This window comes from Macaca fascicularis, chromosome 10 (genome assembly GCF_037993035.2).
Source record: "Macaca fascicularis isolate 582-1 chromosome 10, T2T-MFA8v1.1".
Lineage (NCBI taxonomy): Eukaryota > Metazoa > Chordata > Mammalia > Primates > Cercopithecidae > Macaca > Macaca fascicularis.
Genome location: NC_088384.1, coordinates 12,928,827 through 12,949,126, shown reverse-complemented (window position 1 = coordinate 12,949,126; position 20,300 = coordinate 12,928,827). Strand labels below are relative to the sequence as shown.

At 48.3% G+C, this 20,300-nt stretch overlaps 1 protein-coding gene across 7 annotated transcripts in view; it reads left to right on the top strand.

The window, feature by feature from the left end:
• Positions 1 to 4,107: 4,107 nt before the first annotated feature.
• Positions 4,108 to 20,300, top strand: part of GTPBP1 (GTP binding protein 1) — a 31,664-nt gene continuing 15,471 nt past the window's right edge. For 4 of the 7 annotated variants that reach the window (XR_012418728.1, XR_012418727.1, XM_005567266.5 and 1 more), the window contains exons 1-4: positions 4,108 to 4,311; positions 6,967 to 7,078; positions 14,624 to 14,804; positions 15,704 to 16,052. Coding sequence is in view for 4 of the 7 variants with exons in the window: in XM_005567266.5 (XP_005567323.1) it covers positions 4,120 to 4,311; positions 6,967 to 7,078; positions 14,624 to 14,804; positions 15,704 to 16,052 (834 nt within the window). In the remaining 3 variants the exon portion in view is untranslated. The remainder of the gene's footprint in view (positions 4,312 to 6,966; positions 7,079 to 14,623; positions 14,805 to 15,703; positions 16,053 to 20,300) is intronic. The other 3 variants (XR_012418729.1, XM_074003750.1, XM_005567270.5) reach the window with 1 other exon arrangement.

Genomic DNA, 20,300 nt, shown 5'->3' with positions numbered 1-20,300 from the left:
CACCTGGCTCATTTTTATTTTTATTTTTGTAGAGATGGGGTTTCACCACGTTGCCCAAACTGGTCTCGAACTCTTTTCTGGGCTCAAGTGATCCGCCCGTCTCAGCCTCCCAAAGTGTTAGGATTACAGGTGTGAGCCACCGCACCTGGCAAACGCGACTTTTTTTTTTTTTTTTTTTTTTTTTTTTTGAGACAGAGTCTCACTCTGTCGCTCGGGCTGGAGTGCAGTGGCCGGATCTCAGCTCACTGCAAGCTCTGCCTCCCGGGTTCACGCCATTCTCCTGCTTCAGCCTCTCGAGTAGCTGGGACTACAGGCGCCAGCCACCTCGCCCGGCTAGTTTTTTGTATTTTTTAGTAGAGACGGGGTTTCACCGTGTTAGCCAGGATGGTCTCGATCTCCTGACCTCGTGATCCGCCCGTCTCGGCCTCCCAAAGTGCTGGGATTACAGGCTTGAGCCACTGCGCCCAGGCTTTTTTTTTTTTTTTTTTTTTTTTTTTTTGAGGCTGAGTTTCGCTCCATTGCCCAGGCTGGAGTGCAGTGGCGCGATCTCAGCTCACTGCAAGCTTCGCCTCCCGGGTTCACACCATTCTCCTGCCTCAACCTCCCGAGTACCTGGAACTACAGGTGCCCACCACCACGCCCGGCTAATTTTTTGTATTTTTAGTAGAGACGGGGTTTCACCGTGTTAGCCAGGATGGTCTCAATCTGCTGACCTCGTGATGCGCTCGCCTCAGCCTCCCAAAGTGCTGGGATTACAGGCCCGGCCCAAACGCGACTATTTTAACACCATTACACTCAATGTTATAACTTAACACGCTGGAGTGCCTGCCACAGGGTGAGGAGCCCTCTGGCTCTGTCCAGCCAACTTCTGAATTACCTTAAATTTTTGTGGCCCGGCGTGGTGACTCACCCCTGTAAAAATTAGCCAGGCACGGTGGCGGTCGCCTGTAGTCCCAGCTACTCGGGAGGCTGAGGCAGGAGAATGGCGTGAACCCGGGAGGCGGAGCTTACAGTGAGCGGAGATCCTATCACTGCACTCCAGCCTGAGCGACAGAGCAAGACTCCGTCTCAAAAAAAAAAAAAATATTGTAAGCTACTCACGGCTGTGGTTATATTTACATATGAATAGTTTGAGGGCTTGCTGTGCAGCAATCACTGTTCTAAGTGCTTTACGTATATTAGTTCATTTGCAGCTGATTTAATCCTGTTAGATACTTTATTTATTCAAAGGAGAAGACAAGCTCTGAGAAGTTAACTTGCTTAAGGTCACGTACATATGGTATGTGAACCCAGTATATAGTGAATACAGAATTTGAACCTAGGCTCCAACTTTTCTTCAGAAAGACGTGTAGATGGGTAGGGTAAGGAATTCCTTCTCTAAAATGTCATAATAGAGTTCCCTGTTCAATTCAAAAGTACCTGCTCTGAGAGTTCTTTTCTGGATAACGGCTATAGTGCAAAGGGCATGTTTTTTAGTTCGCTATCAGCCGTCAGCACATTTTGGACTTGAACCCTTTTTTTTTTTTTATGAGACGGAGCTTCTCTCTTGTTGCCCCGGCTGGAGTGCAATGACTCAATCTCCGCTCACTGTGACCTCCGCCTCCCGGGTTCAAGCCATTCTTCTGCCTCAGCCTCCTGAGTAGCTGGGATTACAGGCATGCACCACCACACCCGGCTAATTTTGTGTTTTTAGTAGAGACGGGGTTTCTCCATGTTGGTCAGGCTGGTCTCAAACTCCGGACTTCAAGTGATCCGCCACTTAGCCTCCCAAAGTGTTCAGATTACAGGCATGAGCCACCGCGCCCAGCCGACTTGAACTCTTTGGAAGAGCCAGTTGGTGAGATGCTATCAATCTGGGCCATATAGGAAAAGCCAAAGTCTGTTTTTTAAAATTTTCTACTCTCAATACAACACAATACTTCTGGTCACCAAAATATGTGGATTTCTCCCCACCAGCAACCCATCAGTTCTGCAGGGGACACCAGCTGGATGTCCTCTGGTTCAATTCAATTCGTCTCACACTGTCAACCTGGAGATACTGTCAGATCCCACTGGTTAAGGGCTCAGTCCCACAAGACTGTGCCCCTCCTTCAGAAGCCAGTTATGAGTTCAGGCCTCCAGTACTTTGTTTCGTTTTGTTTTGTTTGTGAGACGGAATCTTACTCTGTTGCCCAAGCTTGAGTGCAGTCGTGTGATCTTGGCTCACTGCAACCTCTGCCCTCCCAGGTTCAAGGGATTCTCCTGCCTCAGCCTCCAGAGTAGCTGGGATTACAGGTGCATGCCACCATGCCCAGCTAATTTTTGTATTTTTGGTAGAGACAGCATTTCACCATGTTGGCCAGGCTGGTCTCGACCTCCTGACCTCCGGTGATCTACCCATCTCTGCCTCCCAAAGTGCTGGGATTACAAGTGTGAGCCACTGCTCCCAGCCCATATAGGATGGTGGTGAGCAATTTGGCAAGGAAGAAATTAAAAAGCACATAAGAACAGTATCAAGACCTTTGGACTCAGATGACTTCCTGTCCAAGATTCCCAGCTGTGTTTGTGCAAATAAGACTTGATAGTAAGCTGGGTGCGGTGACTCATGCCTGTAATCCCAGCACTTTGGGAGGCCGAGGCGGGCGGATCACCAGAGGTTGGGAGTTCGAGACCACCCTGACCAACATGGAGAAACCCTGTCTTTACTAAAAATACAGAATTAGCCGGGTGTGGTGGCACATGCCTGTAATCCCAGCTGCTCACGAGGCTGAGGCAGGAGACTTGCTTGAACCCAGGAGGCAGAGGTTGCGGTGAGCCGGAGATTGCGCCACTGCACTCCAGCCTGGGCAACGAGAGCGAAACTCCGTCTCAAAATTAAAACAAAACAAAACAAACAAAAAAAAGACTTGATAGTAGTGGAAAACAGGGACAAGAAGACTCTTTCTTTCTTCTCAGGTAGATCCCCAAAACTGAAAGCCATTTTCAATCCTGCCACTTGCTCACTAAAGATTTAGGGTTTAGGTCCAAACCCTAAATCTTGGATTCCTTATCTTCTCAAACATGCTCTTGTTTGCTTGATGCCTGGGACGAGTGGCCAAGGCCGACGTTATTAGACGTTGGTTAATCCCTCATTTCGCCAGGCAATGATGGCCTAGGGTTTTCCGGCTTTTGAAACAGGAATTCAAGACACTAAAACTTGTGTTGATGGCATTTTGGGTTGGGGCTTTTCACAACTGATGACTCTGGAAAAATAACCCATGGGAAACTACCTTATGAGACCCTAGATCTCGATTTAGCAGTTCACCACAAAAGTGGTGAGGTGATTTTTTGGCTTTTAATTTTAGCTGCTTGCCTCTGTTTTTAGTTCGTGTGATTGTCTCCGCAAAGGCAGTGAATGTAGAATTCTCCCTAAGGTCAGCATTTAATTATTGCCTCACTCTGGCTGCTATAGTATTACAACTCTTGGAACGTACAGCATCGATCCTACTATTAAAGTTGCCTGGAGCATGCCAGCACGTTGGACATCGGCGTTCCAGCGACTGCCTCAGTCACTGAATCGAGTGGGAGGCTCATTTTGCAGTTTACTATCTCCGTGAGCGGGTCCAGGCGCGGAACCTGTTCTATGACTCGATTGGGTCCTGCCCTTGTCCGTCATCGGAAGGCTTACAGCGCCTACCGTTTTTCAGTACGATTTGCAGGCTCAGCACCGCCTCTGGAAACAAGGAGAGTGAAGGGGCGTTGACAAGTAACGTTGTTTGTATTTCTCTCCTCATTGGATGGCTGTTGTGTCAGTCATACTCTTCTCTGCTCCCGTTGGCGGGAAGGCTTCAGGCGGGTAGCGGGGACTCGGTACTGCCCCCTCCCAAGCTGGGAGCAGGGCGCGTGACGTCTCAGATATTTGTTGTTGGGGTTTGGGCCTCATTAATTATTCATTAGGTACTTGAACGCTCTGCAGGGATTGGTGGCTGAGAGGCCTGGTCGACTGTTTCTTAGCTAGAGATACGTGTCATCCAGTACGCGGCTGGAGAAGTTTTGCATAAATTATTCCGATAAGGAGCGGGGCGGAGCTCTGTGCATAGATTAGTCAAATGAGCCGGGGAGGGAGGGAAGCCGGCTACGAATTAGCCTAAGTTATTAAAGATGGCGGCGGAGCGCAGTCGCTCCGCGATGGACTCGCCGGTCCCGGCCTCTATGTTCGCCCCCGAGCCCAGCTCCCCGGGGGCGGCCAGGGCCGCGGCGGCCGCCGCCCGACTCCACGGCGGCTTTGACTCGGACTGCAGCGAGGACGGCGAGGCGCTCAACGGCGAGCCAGAGCTGGACCTCACCAGCAAGGTAGGCCCGGGCGGCGGCGGCGGGCGCTGAGGGGAGCGGGCGGCGGGCGGAGCAGTTTCCGGGGCGACGGCGGGGCCAGCGGCCGTCCTCTCCGCTGGGAGCGCGGAATGGGAGGAAGGGGCCGAGCCCGCCCACCTGCTGGTGTCCGGGACGTGCTGGGGCTTGTGGCGCTAGGGGCCGTCACCATGGTCCCCGCACCCACCTTGGCTCCCCGCGTCGCCAACCCAGCCTCCCGCCCTCCCGTCTCCCGCCGAGATCGCAACCCTTCGGCTATGCCACGTGGAACGGGGGTGCCCGATGCCGGCAGCGCTCCGCGCGGTCCCTGTCCCCGCTCAGTGCCCCTCCCCGTTCTTCGGGTCCCTGCTTGAGGGGATTCGAAGACCTAGAATCTCCTCTCCCTGGACCGCGCGGGACAGCAGAAGGGCGAGGGGGCCCGGGCAGGGGGCCGAGACGCTCGCGAAGACAGGTAGTCGAAGACAGGTAGTCGGAAGGCAGGGCAGGGTGGCAGCCGCGTCTCTTCCCAGACTCGGGAAAGGAAACAGAAAGTAGTCGCTCAGCTGGGGACGAGCATGTCCGAGAATGTCTACTTTTCGAGGCCACCCGAAACAAAATGGAAAGATGGGTAGGCTCCTTAGTCTCGCTATCCTGGGAGTGGAAGCTCATCTTGTATGAGTGGAGCAGTGAAGGACGTTTAAAACCGTGTCTTCTGAGCTGTCGAGAAGGTAGGCAGGAATTAAGGGCTCGCCAACGGCTTGACATTGTGAAGAACAGAAAAGTAAATATAAGATGTGACTGGTGTTTTGAAGGTGCTTAACGTTCCTTAGGGAAAGAATGCCAAGTTGGGAGTCAGACAGGGCCGAGTTCTCTTTCCTGCCCCACCATCGAAAGCCTCTGTGACGTTGTACAGATGGGTTGTAAAAATTAGAAATATATAATAAGACATCTAATAGTGCCTGATGCATACTAGAGACTCAGTAAATGTTTGAAGTGAACGAGATAGTTCCTAATTTTCTGTGCAGATTAAATAGCAGTAGGTAAAAGACAGAACACCAATACCACCACTTACGTGTGTAGGATAGTTACAATAGACATTTTATCCAGCTTTGAAAATATTTGTGACTTTTTATAGTTTATGGCGGCAGATTTGCATGAAACTTGGTCCTAAACTGGAAGGAACTTTCCCTGCAACCTAAGAAAGTTATTTTCAACTGCTCTTTACCCTTCTAGTCTCAGTTGAGCACATGGAAGCCAGCTAGCCTGTCAGAGTTGGTCCTGTCTTGTGCCTTTAATGCCATAATGAGGATGGCCAAACTTAGAGAGAGGGATGGCCAGGATAATGTAAAAGACCCAGGAAACATCCAGGTTACAATTACAAGCTCTGATGAGTCAACTCAGGAAGTTACAAGATTATGGACCTGACTCCAGAGCAAACAAACTGGATGTCAACACATGGTCAAGGTGCTGAAGAAACATGGTAGGAAATTGCAGGGCAGAGTTGCAAAGACGGTAGTACCTTCATTTCTTGACCAGCTCATTTAATATTCCTAGAAGTGTTATTTCATCACATAGCTGGGGAAGTCCTCACAATTAAAAAAAATCATATGTATATTAATATTGATGATTTCAAAAAGAAAAAGTGACGGTGTGGAGGGAGAGAAGGGTTGGATTGAATAGATTGATTCCAGAGGAACAGATTAGAAGCTAAAGGATCATATCCTTACAACAGTAAATGTGGAGACCTAAGGCTCCGAGAGCTTCCAAAGGGAGAAACACTTAGTGAATAGTGGTGGCTAGTTTCATCCAACAAGGTTTTTCTGGGAATGATTGGGTGAAGAAAACCTTGTAGTTTCACATTTATTGAGCTGTGGACTAGATGCTTTACATGTTATTATATTTGCTGTTTACAGTGGCCTTAGGATGCAGGTAGTATTAACTCCGTTTTATAGATTGAAAAACTGAAACTCAGAGGGGTTAAATTCTTTGTCCAAGGTCACACAGGAGTAGTTAGAGAATGGGGTCTGATTGCCAAATGGCTTCCCCAAATAAGTGGTTGATACTTGAATGTTATTGGCAGACATTGGCAAAATGATGGTGGTAATACTCCTCGTAGTGGTAATGGTGATGGTGTTTTGTTGATGAAGATGAGTCTTGCAGGCAGTTTTCATTCCCAAATATTCAATATAGCTAAGAAGATAGAACAGAATTCTTTTGTTATCCTGGGAGCCACTGGCCTGTGGGTGAAGCGCATGGAGGTATATGAGGTAAATGTCCTGTGGGCTTCCAGATGTCAACTGCAGGTAGAAGCCTTTGGCATGTAGATGGAAGGTACTGTGCTTTCTATCCACAGTGCCATATTCTCAGTCACTTGGGTCCTGCCCCTCCTGTTAAGCAGCAGGAGGCAGGCTGCTTGTGCCCTCTTTACCATGGGTTATGGCTCAGACATACACATTTTAGTATATCATTTGGCTCATATAAGGCCTGAGGCTCAAAGGCTACTTCAGGAGAAGCAGAGAGGGCATGAAGGGGCTGTGCAGCTTTTTTAGATGAGGGTGCTGTGGGTTTCAGTCAGAATCTTTGGTTAGGCTATATTGATCGGCTTTGGCTGTGGTGCTCTTCTAGCAAGTGTGGTCCTAAGGCTGTTGGTTTCTTTTCTAGCTGGTTCTAGTGAGCCCTACTTCAGAGCAGTATGACAGCCTACTTCGGCAGATGTGGGAGAGGATGGACGAGGGATGCGGAGAGACCATATATGTCATTGGGCAGGGATCAGGTGAGCATAGTTTTCCTTTCACTTTATTTTAAAAAATTATTGGGCCGGGCGCGGTGGCCCTGCCGCCTGTAATCCCAGCACTTTGGGAGGCCAAGACAGGTGGATCACCTGAGGTCAGGAGTTTGAGACCAGCCTGGCCAACATGGTGAAACCCCATCTCTACTAAAAATACAAAAAGTTAGCTGAGCGTGGTGGCGGGTGCCTGTAATCCCAGCTACTCGGGAGGCTGAGGCAGGAGAATTGCTTGAACCTGGAAGGTGGAGATTGCAATGAGCCAAGATCGCACCATTGTGCTCCAGCCTAGGCAACAAGAGTGAAACTTTATCTCAAAAAAAGTAAAAATTATTTAGAGCACATTTTCCCCTCTTTTTGAACTTTTCTGCTTATGTGTCTTAGTTATAGTGATTCTTTAGTGTCTGCAGAACTGTTTGGAGTACATGAAAGTACAAAGCGAATGTTAATTCTGACCTTAGTGGCCATGATATGGTTGACTTGAAAGATTCACTTTCCAAGCAGTTTTATAGATGCTTCCTTTTTGCCTCCAGTACTCTCCATTTGCATAAGAGGAAATGAAGTACAAAGCAAAGGAACTTCTTGTCTAAGGTAATAGGGCAAGCCATAGTTAGGTCTAGAATTAAGCTTATTCCTGGGCTGCTGGAGGTCTTCCCTTCCAAGCTCTGTTTATAGATCCCATTGCTAATTATTTTCTGCTTAGCTGAGGACCTCTGTGATTCTTCTTGGTGTCAGCAAAGAAAAGATGCCCAGAATTCCTCTCTTCAGTCAGGCTCCTTGCCCCAGACCATACTGACCATTTAGTCTGGATAGCTGGGATAACAGAGGTCATCAGACACATAGACTTGTAACCATTCTGAAAGGGACTAGTTATTGTTCTCCAAGCTGCTTATTCCTTGTAACAGAACCTACTATTTTAGAGGAAAGCAGCCCTTACAACAATCCCAGAGTATATTACGGTTTTTTTCCCCTGGATGCTCCTAGTTGACAACTTCAATACAAGACCTGCTTGCCTTTGTCTTCATTATGGGATTATCTTTGCTGAAATGACAGCTGGGGATGTTAACGATTACGATTCAGCCCATACCAGCACTTGTCTCTGTCATCTTTGCAGGAAGTCCAGGTGGGCCTGGATGCATCATTAAAGAAACACTTTCCTTTGCTGAATGTAGGCTTTGTAAAGCCAGGTAGTAATTCTTTTGTAGTTTGAGTTGAAGATTGAAGAAATCTCAAAACCATTCTTAAACTATTTGACACATATCTATTAAGTATCTTCTAAGGCTTGCGACTGTTGCAAAGCTCTTTTGGAAACTTAAAATCCAGTCCCTGCCCCAAGGAGGAAAGAAGGCATATACACAAATAATCTCCATGGGAAACAGTATTTGGAAATGTAAGAGTGACATAAGGAAGAAGGATTTGCTCTCCAGATGCAGCTGTGCCTTCCTTTGAAATATCTTTCATATCTGTTCTTTCCTTCCCATCCTTGCTGCTACCTCCCTAGATGCGGGTCTTACCACCTAAAGGAAGGCATGGTCAGAGAGATAGGCAAACTAAGAGGTTGCGCATCAAGAAAGGAAGAGAGTTGATTAGCATTATCAAGTGTTACAGAGGCAGCAGTGAGTGCCAGGTTCAAAAGAAAAAACAAGCACTTTGGGAGGCCGAGACGGGCGGATCACGAGGTCAGGAGATCGAGACCACCTGGGTAACACAGTGAAACCCCGTCTCTACTAAAAATACAAAAAAAAAACTTAGCCGGGCGAGGTGGCAGGCGCCTGTAGTCCCAGCTACTCGGGAGGCTGAGGCAGGAGAATGGCGTGAACCCGGGAGGCGGAGCTTGCAGTGAGCTGAGATCCGGCCACTGCACTCCAGCCTGGGTGACAGAGCGAGACTCTGTCTCAAAAAAAAAAAAAAAGAAAAGAAAAAACATTCCATTTGTTGACCAGGAGATCATTGGTAGCCTTTTGAAGCTTTGATGTCAGGTGCACATCTGGCCTGCTCTAATAAGATGAACCACTCAAAGATCACTTAATGATTATAGAATTTCAGGAACCACATATAGGTTAATTTTGACAAGTGTTGAGTCTGTTCTTTGAAGACCCAGATTCTTAAGACTCCCTTTTCCCCTCATCCTTTTATGTGGACTCTGAATTTTACCATGCCTTGACAACTCACAACTAATTAACCCACCCATGGCAAAGCGTAAGATGTCAGACATTTATTAACACATCTGTATACCCAAACATCATCCTCGAATCCACCAGGTGGATGCCATTAGATTCATAGTGACTCCTCCTGCTGGAATTATTTACAAATAGAGATCATAACTAGTTAAACAAGTTGAACATTAAACAGAAGATGAACCCAGATACAGGGCCCCAAGGAGTCAGTTTCATCAGTGATTCCCTTGCTGCTTCACCTCTGTTTATCACGTCCTTTCTCTGTAAAATGGGAAAAATGACACCTTCTTCATCCTACCTCAAAGAAATTTTGCATAGAGAAATGAGACATTTAAAAATTATAACCAATGTAGAGGAATGTGCTCTTTAAGTATACATTCTCAATGTTGTTATTTTAAAAGGGGGCAGTCTGGCCTAATCTATAGGATCTGGAGCCTGGCAGGCCTGGATTTGCCTACTGAATCTTTTCCTTGTCTTAAAATGGGGATAATAATAGAATCTCTCCCATGGTGTAGTAGTGAAGATTAAATGAGAATTCGAGGAGATCATCGGGAATAGTAAGCATTACATAAGTGTTAGCTAGTATTAGTAGTTGCAGTAATAATTGTTTTAAGGGTCCCAGGTTGTAGTTGATTTATCGTGAGATTTCTTTCAAAAAGAAGGCTCATGCCTATAATGCCAGCACCTTGGGAGGCCAAGGTGGGCCAATCACTTGAGGTCAGGAGTTCAAGACCAGCCCGGCCAACATAGTGAAACCCCATCTCTACTAAAAATGCAAAAAATTAGCTGGCATGGTGGTGCACTGCTGTAATCCCAGCTACTCAGGAGGCTAAGGCACAAGAATCACTTGAACCCAGGAGGTGGAGGTTGCAGTGAGCTGAGATGGTGAGTGAGACTCTGTCTCAAAAGAAAAACAATAAAAAAAAATAAAAGTTCAGGGGACCTAGGAGGAGTATTAAGTCTTTTAAAATTATTATGATTATTATGATGATGATGATTTTTTTTTTTTTTTTTTTTTTTTTTTTTTTGAGACGGAGTCTCGCTCTGCCGCCCAGGCTGGAGTGCAGTGGCCGGATCTCAGCTCACTGCAAGCTCCGCCTCCCGGGTTCACGCCATTCTCCTGCCTCAGCCTCCGGAGTAGCTGGGACTACAGGCGCCCGCCACCGCGCCCGGCTAGTTTTTTGTATTTTTTAGTAGAGACGGGGTTTCACCGTGTTAACCAGGATGGTCTTGATCTCCTGACCTCGTGATCCGCCCGTCTCGGCCTCCCAAAGTGCTGGGATTACAGGCTTGAGCCACCGCACCCGGCCATGATTATTTTTGAGACAGAGTTTCTTTCTGTCGTCCAGGCTGGAGTGCAGTAATGCGATCTCGGCTCACTGCAACCTCTGCCTCCTGGATTCAAGCAGTTCTCCCACCTCAGCCTCCCAAGTAGCTGGGACTACAGGTGCCTACCACCATGCCTGGCTAATTTTTGTATTTTTAGTGGGGACAGGGTTTCACCATGTTGCCTAGGCTGGTCTCGAACTCCTGACCTCAGGTGATCCGCCCCCACTTCAGTCTCCCGAAGTGCTGGGATTACAGATATGAGCCACCGCACCTAGCCGAGGAGTACTAAGTCTTTGTGGAAGAGTCAGGAAAGGCTGTGAAGAGGAGCTGCCCCTTTAATTGATTCTAAAGAATGAGTAGGAATTTTCCAGGTAGATGGAGGGAATAGTGAATGGACAGAGGAAACCATTCTCACAAAGGTGTGGAGGCATTGGAGACAGGAATATATAGTGGACCAGAAGTAATCCAGTGGGATGAGTGGAGAGTATGAGGTCCTGTGTGGTAGGAGGAGAGGCTGGGCAGAGGAAGGCAGGGCTCAGATTCTCAGGGTCCTTAAACGCCAGGCCACAGAGGTTAGACTTTTATTCTGAAAGTCTAGGGAGTCTTTGCAGCCTGTAGAAGAGGAGAATACATATAAGAAAGGTAACTGAGCCGGCAGGATGGAAATCTGATTAGTGTCTGGCATGGCTGAATATGTGGCCTTTAGTAATTGGACCTCTGCAGCTTTTCTCTTCCACCTTTGTCTCCACCTCCACAGAGTGAGGAATGTGATGCATGCTGGAGACGGGTAATGTGACTGACCGAGAGCCCTGATGGACAAGGTGACATTGGTGATAGCCCGTGGTGGGGAGCAGGACCTGAAAGAACAGGGGCAGGGGAGATTGAATAGAATTTCGCCAGCCTTCTCAGGAACACTCCCAGCAAGCCCTTCTCTAACCCAGAAGGCTTTCGCAGCTCACTTGGCCATGCATTTAGAAACTACTCATCCCAGCCGCTCCCTCTTTGTTCATTTGTTTTACATTTTACAAACATTTGAGGACTTGATGTAGAAGGCATTGGTTGTGGGGCATCAGGAAATTGTTGCGGTATGTTCCTTGTTTTCAAGATGCTTATGTGTTGTGCGGGGAGGGGAGGATGTGTATCCAAAACACTGTTGCACAAGGCAGTACTTTGCAAATGTAAGGGAGACACAGACGTTTGTGGGCAGAATGAGTAGGATTTTGCCAGGAGGAGATGCACTGTTAGGCTTCCAGGATAGGAAATCATGAGCAAAGGTATAGAGCTAGGATCCTGCAGAGAACCCCAGCACAAGGAAGGGGAGTGCTGCGTGTATGATGGGGCCGCTTGCACTGGGACAGAGCTTACAAGGGGAGAGTGAGGAGGGAGTATGGCACAAATGGGGAGGCTGTTAAGCAGCTGGGCCTGGGGAGCCATTCAGAGGCTTTGACTTGAAGTGACAGCATCAGAGCTGTGCTTTATTTAGGACCTTAAGGGGTTGGTTGGAGGGAATAGACTGAATTTGTAAAGACAAAAGTTAAGAGTCTATTGTGGTGGTTCGGGTAGAATAAGAGCCTGAATCAGGCTGGTGGCTGTGGATTGGCAAAAAGGGCAGACATCAGGGAAGGAGGCAAGGTAAAATGCTAGAATCAGCAGGACTGGACTGAGAAGACTGGTGGCTAGAGAAGATGGTATTGTCATTGTCAGAAATAAAGAAGGAACTGGTCAGGCAGTAAGAGGAACCCTTGCTCTGGAGGAAAAGGCTCTAGGTTTGGAATCTGAAGACCTGAACTCATGGCCCCTCCCAGCTCTGAGATCTCCCTAGGTTCTTTTTACCCCACTGTTAATAGGGAACAGTAATGCCTACCTCATAAGATTACAGTGAGAAATAAAATGGTTTATTAACATTGTTAGTGTTTGTGCTGTTTAAAAGAGGGTTGGGGTGGGTGTTGAATTTGGATATCAGACTTCTAGGAGTTATCATCCAGGCAGTTGGAAATTCAGTCTGGAGTTCTGGGCATAGGATGGTGTTAGGAATGAGTGTTTTTATAGTTTTCAAAATGACAGCTGAAGCCATAGAACAAGATGGCCAAGGGGAAGTTTGGAGAAAACAGAACAGGACCACTGACAGACTACTGGAAAAGACTGGCATTCAGGAGACAGGAGCCAGGGGACAGGGGTGGGGAGGCACATCAGGAGAGGTCAGGTGATGCGCGAGCAGGGCAGGAGGGAAGTGCTTCAAGAGGGAAAGGCAGAGTGGCCAGCAGTATCGAATGCTGTGGGAGTCAAAAAGAGGGCATTAGATAGAGAGTTTAGAAGGCCACTGGTGGGCCAGGCATGATGACTCACGCCTGTAATCCCAGCACTTTGGGAGGCCGAGGTGGGCGGATCACTTGAGGTCAGGAGTTCGAGACCAGCCTGGCCAACATGGTGAAACCCTGTCTCTACTAAAAATACAAAACTTAGCCGGGCATGATGGCGGGCTCCTGTAATCCCAGCTACGTGGGAGGCTGAGGCAGGAGAATCGCTTGAACCCGGGAGGCAAAGGTTGCAGTGAGCAAAGATTGTGCCACTGCACTCCAGCCTGGGTGACAGAGCGAGACTCCATCTCAAAAAAAAAAAAAAAAGGCCATTGGTGGCATGTGACAGCTGCGGTTTCTTCTGTAGTGGGCAGATTCCCAGTGAGTAGATGCTGGGGTAGTACAGTCAGCATGCGTTGATGACTCTCGAGATGTTTGATGGTGAAAGGAAAAACAGGAGATGGTAGCTTTGCAGATAAGCAGGGGCAAGGGAAAGGGGGTGGTTTTCCTTTCCTTAGTTTAGGAGCTTGTTTGGAGTGGGAGGAGGAGAAGAGACAAGGAGAATACTTGGTGTGGGGGAAGCGAATCACACATGCTGAAGGGGTTAGCCAGCTAGGGAAGGAACAGGGGCGCTTGGAGACAGGACAGCTGGGAAAGGCTGAGGGAGTGATTGTGGAAATTAAATCCAACACCTCCCAGAAAGCAGCTGACAGGTTGTCATGTAGTAGGAGCTCAATAACTGTTTCGTCGGTTGGTCCTGCCTTCTGTCTGATTCCCTTCCTTGTCCTGAGCTCAAACTCATTTCTCCAGCTGCTTGCTGGACATATCACCTGAGCCACCTCAGTTAAAAATCTTATCTCTAAAATGTTTCTGAGTTCCTCCCCCATTTTCCTCCATCTTTCTGTCGTCATCATCTCTTGCCTGCATTATTAGAATTACTTCCTAACTGGACTCCCCCTTACTGGTCTCTCACTTGCTGGTGCACACTCGGCACTGCTACCCAGGAGATCTTTTTAACCCACAGCCATCTGATCATGTTACTCCCCTGCCTCAGCCCACGGGTGTCTCACTGCCTGGTGCAGAAGGTGTGTCGCTGCTGTCCGTCTGTTGTGCTGCTTCCACCTCTCATGTGGTCTCCCGCCACTCCATGTCACCCATCCTGCTCCCCAACACACTGAGCTGCTTCCTGGTCCCTGAACGTGCCATGATCTGCCACGCCACGCTTTGTTCCTCTGGCTAGGATGTCCTTCCTCCTTCTGCAGGCCCAGCAGTTGTTGACGTAGCTTGGCGTCAGTCCTCTGCAAAGCTGTCCTCGGCTTCCCCAGGCAGTGCTTTATGTTCTGTTCGCACAGTCCTAGAGTGCAGCACTCGAGCTGTATTGCAATTAATTAATTTCCTGTCTGCCTCCCCCACTGGGCTGTGAGCTCACTAGGGGCACCTGTAGTCCTAATACCCAGCATGAGGCTTGGCATAAAACCTGGGAGAGCCTCAGTGACTGTTATTGAATGAATTAGCGAATGCTCTGCTTGATGGGGAGGTCTGTGGCACTGTCATGTTTTAATTGGTGTGTGCCCAGGTTTTCTCTCAGGTAGAAAGGACCCCGGGGGTTCCTCTGCAGTGCTGGGGTCACGGGGTGGTGGCCTTTGTTAGGTGGGGTTCCTGGCTGGCTGGTTGGCACGCTGGTTGGTCAGGACTCTCTCTCCTGCTGATGTCTGGGCTCTTGTCACCAGATGGGACTGAGTATGGGCTGAGTGAAGCTGACATGGAGGCCTCCTACGCCACAGTGAAGAGCATGGCGGAACAGATAGAGGCCGATGTCATCCTTCTGCGGGAACGGCAAGAAGCTGGGGGACGCGTGCGTGATTACCTGGTCCGGAAACGAGTAGGAGACAATGACTTCCTGGAGGTCAGGTGAGGAGGTCTCAGGACGGTTTGGGGTCCCCATTCTTTTTTTTCTTTTCTTTCTTTCTTTCTTTTTTTTTATGAGATGGAGTCTCGCTCTGTCGCCCAGTCTGGAGTGCAGTGGTGCAATCTCGGCTCACTGCAACCTCCGCCTCCCGGGTTCATGCCATTCTCCTGCCTCAGCCTCCCAAGTAGCTGGGACTACAGGTGCCCACCACCACGCCCGGCTAATTTTTTGTATTTTTAGTAGAGACCAGGTTTCACCGTGTTAGCCAGGATGGTCTCGATCTCCTGACCTCGTGATCCGCCCGTCTTGGCCTCCCCAAGTGCTGGGATTACAGGCGTGAGCCACCGCACCCGGCCGGGGTCCCCATTCTTCACGGAGGTTGGTGACTGAGCCTGTGGCACTCGGCATGTCAGCTCCATCTTTTCCCCTCCTGAGGAGCGGAAAGAAGTGTCCGGGTGTCCGGGGACGTGGTGTTTTCTTGCTGTAATTCTGCACTTCCCTGTCCCTTTGGAAGGAGCACAAGAGAGGCCAGCTGTGCATTCTGTGGTCATTCTCTGTGGGTTTGTTTCTTTTCCCTTCAGCCTGTGAGCCTGGAAACCAGGGTCATGGAGAAGAGCCTTTTGTGCCTCTGGTAGCCTTGCGGCTCTTCCTGGCAGCACCCGCAAGCTAGTGGGAGTTAAGGGAGATAGCTGCTGTGGGAGTCTGGACCCTTCTGATGACTCTTTAGCAGCAGCTCCAGGAACCTTCCCACTGTGCTCCTCCTGCTCAAGGAGGAGCTGTGAGCCGGAGGGGATCAGGGCAAGCCTGGACTTGCGGATCCAGTTACTGGGGTTGTGAGTGGTCACTCCACTTCGCTCACGCACTAACTCTCACACAGATGTATGGGTTCATCTACATGCAGGGTAGCAGTGGTGGGCAACGTGGATGCTGGCAAAAGCACGCTTCTGGGGGTCCTGACACATGGGGAGCTGGACAATGGCCGAGGTTTTGCCCGCCAGAAACTCTTCCGCCACAAACATGAAATTGAATCTGGTCGCACCAGCAGTGTGGGCAACGACATTCTGGGCTTTGACAGTGAAGGCAATGTAGTGAACAAGCCTGACAGCCATGGCGGCAGCCTGGAGTGGACCAAGATTTGTGAGAAGTCCACTAAAGTCATTACCTTCATCGACTTGGCTGGTCATGAGAAGTACCTGAAAACCACTGTCTTCGGCATGACAGGCCATCTGCCTGACTTCTGCATGCTCATGGTGAGTGGGAGGCGCCCCAAGGAGGAGAGGCTTCAGCAGGGCTGCATGGGTCTGGTTATGTCCAAATCTGAACTGTTCTGAGACTGAGGCCTGTTGGTTTGGGGCTTTAACATCCGGTAAGGCTGGCAAGTTTTGCAGGGGTGCCCAGTCCTCTGAGTAATGGTCTTCTCAAGGCTTGAACCTTGATCTCTCCCATACATTAGGCTAGGGAAGGGATCCTCTTGGTAAAAACCAGGTACCCTTGAAGACCTGTCTTATTTTTTGCAGAGGCATAGAGGAGGGTTTCTCCTGGGGCTTACTTGTTACCTTCAGAAATGTTTTCTGCAGAGGATTGGGCTACTTTGAGGAGGTGACACCAGGTAGGTAGTACCTTCAGAGGGGGAGGCCTGGGGAAGAAATGGAGAAGACAGCCATAGGAGGCACAGGCCACATTCGAGAGGCCCTGAAGGGTGGCCTCCTGGAGCCTGGGAAGAGGATAGGCCAGTGCACAGCCCTTGTTGAGAGGCTCCTGTGTGTCTGGTACTGTGTGAGGTCTGATGATACAGCAATGAATGGGACTGTCCAGAGGCTCCCAAAAAGCTTAGGGTCAAGTGTGATTAAATTTTTAAGTAACTATTCCTGCTAGGAACATTAAAAACAACCAGGCCGGGCGCGGTGGCTCACGCCTGTAATCCCAGCACTTTGGGAGGTCGAGATGGGTGGATCACGAGGTCAGGAGATCAAGACCGTCCTGGCTAACACGGTGAAACCCCGTCTCTACTAAAAATACAAAAAATTAGCCAGGTGTGGGTGCAGGTGCCTGTAGTCCCAGCTACTCGGGAGGCTGAGACAGGAGAATGGCCTGAACCCCGGGAGGCGGAGCTTGCAGCTAGCCGAGATCTCGCCACTGCACTCCAGCCTGGGCGACAGAGCAAGACTCCATCTCAAAAAAAAAAAAAAAAAAAAAAACCAAAAAAATTTTAAGCAGCTCATCTAATGGATTAACTGAGAAAGAAAGGGAGCAGAGGACTCCGTGTTGGATCCCATTGCTAAGCTTGCCTTTGTGAGCCACTGATCTTCCTCCCTGGACAGACAGTGGGAGTGCCGAGGGGAGTGGCAAGGCCTATAACCTTGTGCACATCTCCACAGCTTTCACAGCGTGAGGGAGCGCGGGAAGGGAGAGAGTCAGAGAGACACATGCCTTGAGTGTTCCCTTGGCAAGGCCTTCCCAAAACCCTTCCCCATTTCTCAATTCCTTCAGCTGCCTGTATTAATAAATGTAGTAAACATAAGCATCTGTTCATAGCAGACTTGATCAAGTTGCTGCACAAACACAGGTTCTCAAGCAAATTCTCCCCAAACTGGAGAGCCGTAAAGAGAGGCAGAGCATGCTGTGTGAACACTTGTAGGCTCTCTGCCTGAGGCTTTTGGGACCTCAGCATGCCTTCATTTTCCATGTCCTTGAATGTTGCAAAGGGCCATGACCAGCTTCTTGACTGGGCTGAGGAAAGCTGCTTGCCAGGAAGGGATCTTAGCAGAAGATCCAGAGGGCGTATTTGGGGAAGTTGTTGGGTTAATATTAAGAAGGGTACAGAAACTGATTGAGAATAAGCATTTTTCCAGCTGAGCTACAGTGAGTAAGACCAATTAATGGAAATGTCTTCACCCTGGACAAAATGTTACATATGTATTATCTGACTTTTTGGTTGTGATCCAAATATTAACATTTCTGCAGAAAACAATGAGATATTTCATTATAGTCCCATGGCATTCAACTTCTAGGAAAAAATATTTAAAATATATAGAAAACAGAGCCGTAGAGCACTCTCTTCTCCAGGTTGGGAAGAGCAAAAACAAATCTGTCTTGGGTTGGAATGGTGGCTAAAGGACATGGGAAGACATAGGGAAGACTGTGGAGGTGTCCTGGTGGAGGGAGGGGGATGTGCCAGCTGGGGTGACTCATCTGGGAGCCATGGAAACCCAGTGGGCATCTCCATGACACACTGGAATGGATAGGGCGCTGTGTAAACACATCATGGCAGTTTTTCTTTCAGATTTTCTTCTAGTTTAGTATGGTACAAAATAGTGAAAAGTTTCCTCCCAGAGGCAACCAGGATTTCCAGTTTCTTGTGTACCTGCCGGAGATATTTTGTACTCAGACTAGCAAATTTGCATATATACTCTCCCTCCAATTTTAAACCTTCAGAAAAGGTCAAAGAATAGTATAACGAATACCATAAACCCACCACTTAGATTCAGCAATCATTAACATTTTGCCATATTTATATGTATAATATATATATGGTGGGTACATATGTGTTTATATGTTTTTTATTTACTTAATTTTTTTTTTTTGAGATAGAGTCTTGCTCTGTCGCCCAGGCTGGAGTGCAATTGTGCGATATCAGCTCACTTCAGCCTCTGCCTCTTGGGTTCAAGTGATTCTCCTGCCTCAGCCTCCTGAGTAGCTGGGATTACAGGCACGCGCCACCACACCCAGCTAATTTTTAGTATTTTTAGTAGAGACAAGGTTTCACCGTGTTGGCCAGGCTGGTCTGGAACTCCTGACCTCCAGCAATCTGCCCACCTCGGCCTCCCAAAGTGCTGGGATTAGAGGCATGAGCCACCGCACCCAGCCCGATTTAATATTTTTTAAAGAGACAAAGCCTCACTCTGTCACCCAGGCTAGAGTGCGGTAGTGCGACTATAGTTCACTAGAAGCTTTCAAACTCCTGGGCTCAAGGGATCCTCCCATCTCAGCCTCTCAAGTACCTAGGACTATAGGCATGCACAACCACGCCTGGCTAATACTAATTTTTTTAGAGACGAGATCTTGCCATGTTGCCCAGGCTGGTCTCAAAACTCTTGACTTGAAGTAATCCTCCCACCTTGGTGCCTCCCACAGTGCTGGGATTACAGGTGTGAGCCACCCTGCCCAGCCAAGTATATATGTTTAGTTTTTTGTTTTTTGTTTTTTTTTTTCTGAATCACTTGAAAATAGTGGAAATGTCTTCACCCCGGACAAAGTCACAATGTAGACATTGTGACTTTTCACTCCCAAACACTTCAGCATACAGCTCCTAAAAGTAACGCCTGTCTCCTACTGTTTTTACAGTCAAGAAAATGAAGAATAGTTACCTAATATCCTCAAATATCTAGTCTGTATTTATATTATTTCAGATGTTTCCCAAATATCTTTCAGCTGCTTTTTTTAAGCCATGAATCAGTCACTACTTATCCCCCACCGCCTTTTATTTTCTTTGAGATGGAGTCTTGCTCTGTTGCCCAGGCTGGAGTGCCGTGGCACAATCGTGGCTCACTGCAACCTCCGCCTCCTGAGTTTAAGCGATTCTCCTGCCTCAGCCTCCTGAGTAGCTGGGATTACAGGCACCCGCCACCATATGCAGCTAATTTTTTTTTATTATTATTTTTAGTAGAGAAGGGGTTTCAGCATGTTGGCCAAGCTGGTCTCGAATTCCTGATCTCAGGTGATCCACCCGTCTTGGCCTCCCAAAGTGCAGGGATTACAGGCATGAGCCACCATGTCCAGCTGACCACTCACCTCTTTTTATGATAGCATTCTATATACAACTTACTTTTTTTTCCCCCTGTTAAAAGCATATTTTGGAGATTAGTTCATATCAGTAGATAAGAATTTTTTCCTTCTTTTGTACAGCACATTTCATACATGTGCCCTGATTTATGTAACTAGTCATTATGGTGATATTTGGAAACATTTGTTGTTACTGGAAGGATAGTAACAGTAATAATAGGTGCAGTTGCTTAAACACGTAGTTCATGCTAGTTGTATGCTGGACCCTTCATGTGTGTTGTGACATTTAAACATCAAGTGACCCTCTGAAGTGGATATTGTTATCCCCATTTTATAGATGGGGAAACTGAGGGCCAGTGATGTTAAGTTGAATCCGTTTGTTGTTGTTGTTGTTTATGAGACACAGTCTCGCTCTGTTACCCAGGCTAGAGTGCAGTAGCTCGATCATGGCTCACTGCAGCCACAACCTCCCAGGCTCAAGTGATCCTCCCACCTCGCCTCCCAAGTAGCTGAGACTACAGCATATGCTGCCATACCCAGCTAAATTTTTTTTTTTTTTTTTTTGCCGGGGGGGAAACGAGTTTCACTCTTGTTGCCTAGGCTGGAGTGCAATGGCGTGATCTCGACTCACCGCAACCTCCACCTCCCAGGTTCAAGCGATTTTCCTGCCTCAGCCTCCTGAGTAGCTGGGATTACAGGCATGTGCCACCATACCT